General features: G+C 44.5%; 1 protein-coding gene across 2 annotated transcripts in view; it reads left to right on the top strand.

Moving 5' to 3' along the window:
* Positions 1 to 3,360: 3,360 nt before the first annotated feature.
* LOC134565195 (arrestin domain-containing protein 3-like) overlaps positions 3,361 to 7,690 on the top strand; it is a 29,823-nt gene continuing 25,493 nt past the window's right edge. The window contains exon 1 of one of the 2 annotated variants that reach the window (XM_063424680.1): positions 3,361 to 3,876. In XM_063424680.1, the coding sequence (XP_063280750.1) occupies positions 3,597 to 3,876 (280 nt within the window). In that variant the 5' untranslated portion in view covers positions 3,361 to 3,596. The remainder of the gene's footprint in view (positions 3,877 to 7,690) is intronic. The other variant, XM_063424681.1, reaches the window with a different exon arrangement.

Below are 7,690 nucleotides of genomic sequence, written 5' to 3'. Positions count from 1 at the left end.
GCAGCACATGTCTCATAGTCATGGATAACCCCAGAAATACTGTCCATGGTTAAATCCACCCCTCAGTCTCATGCCCACTTACAGGTGGCATCTCTACCCTGATGACCCGAGGCATCATGGGCTCATCGAGCTAGGAACAACTCTCCCTTGTACTTCCAATCTGTCTTTGACACCTCTGTCTTTGCAGCCTGAACCACCTGCTCAATGTTTTGGTGCTCCTCATTAGCTCTGCTCTTGTGGACATGGGTATCTACATGGCAGACTTTCACAGATAGCTTCTCTACCCGAGTGGCAATGTCTTTCCACTCTTCAGCAGCCCAGATTGGTTTTCCTCTACACTGCCAATTAGTCTCTTTCCACTTCTCTAGCCATCCCCACAGAGCATTGGCTACCATCCATGAATCTGTGTAGAGGTAGAGCTTTGGCCACTTCTCTCTTTCAGCAATGTCCAGGGCCAGTTAAACAGCTATGAGTTCAGCAAGTTAGCTTGATCTACCTTCTCCTTCAGTAGCTTCTGCAACCTGCCATGTTGGGCTCCATACAGCTGATTTCCACTTTCTTTTCATCCCTACAATGTGACAAGAACCATCCGTAAAAAGAGCATAATGTATTTCTTCTGCTGGCAGTTGATTGTATGGCACAGCTTCTTCAGCCCATGTTACTCCTTTTTCCTCTTCTTCAGTGAGACCAAAATTTTCACCTTCAGGCCAATTTGTAATTATCTCCAAAATACCAGGGCAATTCAGTTTTCCAATACGAGCACGCTGTGTGATGCGAACAGTCCACTTGCTCCATGTGACATTTGCGGCATGGTGGATAGAGGGAACCTTTGCTTTGAGCATCCACTCAAGCACTGGTAGTCGAGGTGCCAGGAGGAGTTGTGCTTCAGTGCCTATTACCTCTGAGGCAGCTTGGACTCCTTCATAGGCAGCCAAGATTTTCTTCTCTGATGGAATGAAGTTGGCTTCAGACCCTCTGTAGCTTCGACTCCAAAATCCTAGTGAGCAACCTTGAGTCTCCCCACGCACCTTCTGCCAAAGGCTCCAGGAAAGACCATGGCTCCCGGCTGCAGAGTAGAGCACGTTCTTCACATCTGGTCCTGTCCCAACTGAGCCAAGGGCTTCTGTATGAGTGATCTCATGCTTGATCTGGGCAAAGGCTTACTGCTGTTGAGGGCCCCAGTGGAAATTGTTCTTCTTGAGGGTAAACCAGGTAGAGAGGGCTCACAATCTGGCTGTATTCAGGAATGTGCATTCTCCAAAAGCCTATGGCACCTAGGAAAGCTTGAGTTTCCCTCTTGCTGGTCAGTGGAGACATTGCTGTGATCTTGTTGATGACATTGGTGGATATCTGATGCCATCCATCTTGCCACTTTACTCCCAGGAACTGGATCTCTCGAGCAAGTCCCTTAACTTTGCTCTTCTTGATGGTGAAAATGGCTTTCAGGAGAATCTGGATGAGTTTCTCTCCTTTCTCAAACACTTCAGGTGCAGTGTTCCCCCACACAATGTCATCCATGTACTGCAGATGTTCTGGAGCCTCACCCCTTTCTAGTGCAGTTTGAATCAGACCATAGCATGTGGGAATGCAGCTAGAGAGCAGAACTGAGAGTACTGCTCAGCTCATGACAGACCTGGACATGTTAGCATTGGTAGGCCATAAGCCCTGGCAGCTCAGACCACAATTCTGAAGAAAGAAGCAAGAGATAACGGTGTACTTGGGTGTACTTTGGTATGCAAGTCAGTACATGTTTGTGCATGTCTGTTCTACCTTATAGTTAAACAATGTTATTAAGAAACATAAGATATGGTTGCTATAGTTATCGCTTAAGTGAGCAGCTATTTTTAGTTACAGCTGAAAAGGTATATATACTAAAGTTTTGTTATCAATAAACCGACTTTTTGCATCTGTCTTGGTTTGGAAAGACAGGTGTCCACCAGGGAAAGCTGGAGCTTCCCTTGAAATGGAGAATGTAAACCCCTTCCCTCCAAATTATTATAATTTTGCAATTAGGGGCTTTCAGGCAATGGTATGTGAATAGGAATAACAGTTCTTTACTAGGATTATTAAAAATACAAATGTAGTAGTACAAAATCCCTGGCTAAAGGAGAGAACCTGTGCCGTCTGCTGCCAGAATCCGGGCCTGGTGCCCAGCGACTGCTGCCCGATTTCAGCTGCCAGCTTTTTCCAAGACATCTCCCAACCAGCTAGCCAGGATCCCCAAGCCGTGCCAGGCGATGAGGATAAGACGAGACAAGACGAGACGAGACGAGACGAGACGAGGTGAGACAAGGTGAGGTGAGGTGAGATGAGATGAATAGATGATGAGATGAGATGAGATGAGATGCGATGCGATGCGATGCGATGCGATGCGATGCGATGCGATGCGATGCGATGCGATGCGATGCGATGCGATGCGATACACTAATTTTGAAGATTTGAGAAAAGCTAAGGTTATAGTTAACAATAGATGTTGCTGATTTAGCTGAAATGAATAGATAAGCTTTGCTGAAATCAGTGAAAAGTTAGAGGATGATTAAAAGAAACCAGATTTAAGATAAGATACCCCGGATTTAATAACTCATTGCTTGTCAAACAGAGAAACTAATCAATACAACACAAGACCCCCTGTTTCCAGAAACTCACTGAAATAGTCCTGGAAAACAGGAAACGGAGTTCTACCAGCCATCAATCACATCTGCATTGAAAAGGTTGAAAGTTCAGAACAAGGAAAACTCATTTTACTTCCTCCTTTTGGTGACCATTCCTCACAAAAGGACCACCGACCCATTTCAGGGAACAAACTACGCATGCTTAATAGCCTTTTCTGTCAATTAGCATATGAAGCAGAGAAGAGGAAGTGACAGGGGTATGAATATGCATTTGTATTTTGTGTATTCAACATTTTTGTAAATAAAAAGCTTTGTAATTACCTGTGATCTTTGCAGTGCGCATTAGGGAGCTATCCCACTCGCTGCCCGGCATCGCAATAAACATACGCTTTCTAACTTTAACTGTTAGAGAGTTTTTTGTCCGTCACAGTTGGATATTGATATTAGATCGATATTCACATTTTAATAAATCAGATGACCCTCCGGAAAAGGAGCCCTCGCACCCCCCTCCCCTCCCCCGCCTCCAGACGTTTTTCTCTCAGTTCTTCAGTACGTATCTCAATACCGTACTGCGAACTCGCAGTAGAGCCCTGACTCCACCAGGGAGTGCTCTGACTCTGCATGAGACGGAAGCAATAACAAGAAAAACGAACACGACAGGAAAGACACGCAAGTGGTGGAGGAAACCGCCGCCACGACTCGCTTCGCGCATGCGCGAGGGTGGTTGTTTTTTCACAAAGCTGTTCTTAAAGTGAGCTGGCAGCGTGCGGGCCAGCTGCCTTTGTAAGGATATCGCAGTGTTGGGCGGCTGCCGTTGTCCTCTCAGTAATTCCGATGAAGCGTTCGTAGGGGACACGCTGATCTTGTTAGCAGGCTCTTTACGCAGCAGAGGTGGTGTTCAGTGTAAAGGTCGCGTTTTGTATGAGACCTTGACTTTTTTTTTGTTTTCCTTAGAGCATATTTTTATACACTTGGTTAAGAATCATGGTGCTGGGGAAGGTGAAGAGTTTGACAATAAGCTTTGACTGTCTCAGTAACAGCAATATCCCCGTGTATTCTAGCGGGGAGACAGTCTCAGGAAGGATCAGTTTAGAAGTTACTGGGGAAATTAGAGTGAAAGCTCTTAAATTTCATGCAAGAGGACATGCAAAAGTACGTTGGAGCGAATCTAGAAATGCTGGATCCAACACTGCCTATACACAAAATTACACCGAAGAAGTAGAGTATTTTAACCATAAGGATGTCCTAGTCGGGCATGCAAGAGGTAAGCTTTTTGCTTATTCATTCACTACACGCAGACATATTTCCAGAAAAAGATGAATCTTTGCTTGGTTTATCCCTTTTTAATATGCAGTCTCAGAGCGTTCACTATTTCTAAAGATGAAGAAATGCTGGTTGCATCTTTAGGTTGTATTTTTGATTATTTGAACGTTTACTTAAAAGCATGTTGAGGTGCATTTTCAAAGTACCTGAAAACAGGACTTTTTAAAAATACCTGCCTTTTAACAGTCTTTTCATAAGGATTTGCATTATTTTCAATGTGTCTTTTAATATACAATGCCTTTTTGTTTTCTTAGTGTTATTAGTGTGATTTATTTCTCTATGGGGAAAATAGCTATTAAATCAAAACCAGATGTGTAGTAAATTACTTTCTTGGTAGCATCCTATCGAATCATATGTGTATTAAAATGTAACATTACACTTTTTGACACATAACAGATACAGTTCTGACTTGCATAAGTATTTTTAAGGTTGATTCATTGCTGGCAGATAAAAGATTTCCTGTGGATTACTTTGATGTGCTATCACCACCACACCCATAATTTTCCATTTCTTCCTTTGTTCTAAACTAGTATACTTGTAAATTACTTTATTTTCTTTTATTCAACTCCTTTATGGGGGGCCCAGATGTAAAAATCTGTCCGAAAGGCCAAATAAGAGGTCATGGTTGTATAACTGGAGCATCGCTTCTGAGTTGAGGAGTTCTGGAACCTGCATTCAATGAAAACCTGGTCTGCTATGCCCCTATAGAAATGGAAAGTGTCCTGCAAATTCCCTTATTTTTGGATATGGAAATGAGATATTACATTGTGAGTGCGATTGTGGGTCTTAAATTTGCTAATCTATTGTTAGCATAGTTATGTTGTGAAAATACAAAGGACTCTAAGCTTGTTATTTCTGAAGTTTCCACCCTTTGTTAGAAGCGGTTCAATCCTGTTTGGGGCCAGTCCTGGGAAGAAGGGAGGCAGTATTCCTTCTCTCCGCAGATTGGTTGCACACGTCAGGTGGTGGTGATGACTCAATTCCTAGGACAAGAAAATGTTAAAACTGAATACATAATTTGGTTGGGTGTTTTGGTGTGTTGTTTTGGCTTTGTTTGGGAGGAGGTGTTGGTTTTTGTGTGTGTGTGTTTTTGTTTTGTTTTTAAATGTGAAGTATATTTACTGCAGAGATCCTCTGGAAATAACAGTTGCTATCGATTTTAATTATGTTACCGCGATGCAAGCAAGCTCAGGTCACTCATGAGGTGTCTTTCTAGCTCAAATGTTCTTTATACTGCTGCCTTAGAAATAATTCTCTCATGCAAAAAATTCATTCACCTCTGGCTTGCAGATGACAGAAACATGTAAGCATGCATGAGTCATTCATAGCAGGATGTATCCTTACGAGTAAGAAGGCGATCCTATGCTTCTGTCAGCTTAAGTAGCAGCAGTGACTTTGTATGTGGCCTGTAGATCCAAATGCTGACCTCGATAGTAGGTGCTTGGTTTTGTCTGGAAAGGGAACAAAAGGTGGCAGGGAAAGGACAGATCCAACACGTTCTGACACCAGAAGCAAGACTGGTGCTGCATGTGCAGCACGTAGAGTCTTAAGCAGTTGTCCCGGGACACCACTGTCCTTCCCTTGGCTGCAGCGGCAGGACTGTGAACACTCGCTGCACAGAGTGGAGTTTATCTCTACGCCTCGTACCCTACCATAGTCTGGAAGACCACTCCCTGTCCCCGCCTTGTCATTGGCCTGCTGGGGTTTGTTAGCCTGTTGCTAAGGTGATGCCAGCCTGTGATTGTAGGGGGCTGGGACGTGGGGGAAGTTCCTTTGCCCGCTCTCTAGTGTGTGCTGAGGGGCGAGGCAAAGTGGCTACAGAGGACACACTGCCTTTCTTGGGAATGCCCACCTCTGGGGACAGACAAAAGTATTCAAGCTCCTGCCATGCACATCCACTGGGCCAGCAAGGAGTTTGTGAGCAGGGGCAGCCGTTGGGACACATGGCCCTGCAGCCTCTTGCATTGCTCACTTGGTTCTCTCTCCTGTCCCATGCCCCTGGCCAGCACTATCTGTAATTGCCTTTCAGTAATGGTCAGCACGTGCTCCTGAGAGAAGTGCAGGATTGGGGTGTTTGCACAGGACAAGCCGGCAGCATGGCCCTGTGATATGAGGAGAGCAGATGGTGAGGTGTGGGCGATACCCTCCTCCTCTCTTCTTACCTCTGCGGTAGTCAGGCCAGACTGTGAGCAGAGTTGCTGAGCAAATGTAGTGGGGTGTAATGTATACTGTATGTATATGAGTAGTTGGCAGGGGATGTGCTCATGCCTGTTAAGGCCAGTCCTCTCCTGCTCCAGCCTAGTCTGTGATTGACAGCTCAGTACTTGCTTACCATAATTCTGCTGCTGCTGTTCAGGCTCAATGGGACTGCTGATCTCACAGGAAGTGAAGAAGGGATAAAAAAATGTATGTGCAAGGAAAACTTTATTATTTCTGGTTAAAAACAAACAAAACCCTCCAAGCGTTTTTTAACAACAACAAAGCATTATACACACTGCTTTGCTCTTTCAGTGTATTGAAGATCGTTATTTCATGACATTACATGCTGTGTAGGGTTGCATTTTATGGAAATGGTTTGCTCTAGCTCACCCCTGGAAAATGTATGGTTTATCCCAAGTCTGTACCCTCCCTGCAGTATGGTGTATCTGTAACCTCATTGGCTGGAGAATGTTACCGCGCCCACTTTAAACCTCTGTGTTAAGAGTGCAAACGGAGAGGGCTCCTCCTCTTTTGCCCTGGTGGTCTTCGGGGACTGCTCCCTCCCCATCCCTCTCCCCTTCTCCCCCTCCCTCCTTCCCTTCCCCCCTCCCTCAGTGAATAAACCCTCATGTCATCAGCACCTCAGCAGCCGTCTGAAGTCTCTTTGCCTGCCAGCACGTGAACACCCATGACCCTAGGACCCGGGGGGCTCCCGGGGAACCCTCCCCGAGAACCCCCCCCCCCCAAAATTTAAACTACAACAATGCTGCAGGTGCATTTGTGTAAATACTGTTGTAGGGGTTTTATATTTTTGCATTGGTTTGTTTCAGCATTTCTGGTGCACTAAAGAAATTCGAGCATCAGCACTTTTGTAGAACAGTGGGAACTAAAAAGATCTTAAAATGTAGCACTGTTCCTTCATGATGCCTCAGACTATTAAGAACAGGAAGGGTCTTTTGCGTAATCCCACTATATGTGCCTTGATTATGCCAACCCTTTTGTAAATGAAATGCTCAATTGTTTTATCTAAATAACTTTCTATTCTGTTGGAATCAGTGGGGTTTTTTTATGGGTTTGTGATAATTATATCGGAACAAACTGCAAATTTATTGGGGCATTTAAAGCAATACAAGGAATCATGACTATAAAATAAGGTCAGCTTTCTCACTGAAATTAGAAAATGTTTGGGTCTTTGCTATCTATCGCCGCGAGCCTAGCCAGAAGGACACTCGGAGGCAGAGTTCTGAGTTCATCAGAGCAGCAGGGCAGAAGAAGCTGCCCCTTGTTTATTTTCCTATTATATACTTCCAACAAGGTGACCATGGATTGGAGAGTGATTATTCCCACCTCTCACCGCATTGGTCAAGGGGACAGTCACACAATCTTGTTTGTCCCAGCATGGAATGTAAAACAATGGCTGTGTTTATAGAACATAGCTGGTGTTTACATGAAAAGAGCGTGAGAAGGTACAAACTTCTACTTTATATGAAACGCTCAGCTAGCTAGGAGAATCTCATGGCAACAGCTATCCAAGCAAGATCGAGCTAAACTTTGAA

Source organism: Prinia subflava, assembly GCF_021018805.1.
Source record: "Prinia subflava isolate CZ2003 ecotype Zambia chromosome W unlocalized genomic scaffold, Cam_Psub_1.2 scaffold_39_NEW, whole genome shotgun sequence".
Classification (NCBI taxonomy): domain Eukaryota; kingdom Metazoa; phylum Chordata; class Aves; order Passeriformes; family Cisticolidae; genus Prinia; species Prinia subflava.
The sequence above is the reverse complement of the archived record's forward strand: the minus strand, read 5'-3'. Positions and strand labels throughout refer to the sequence as shown.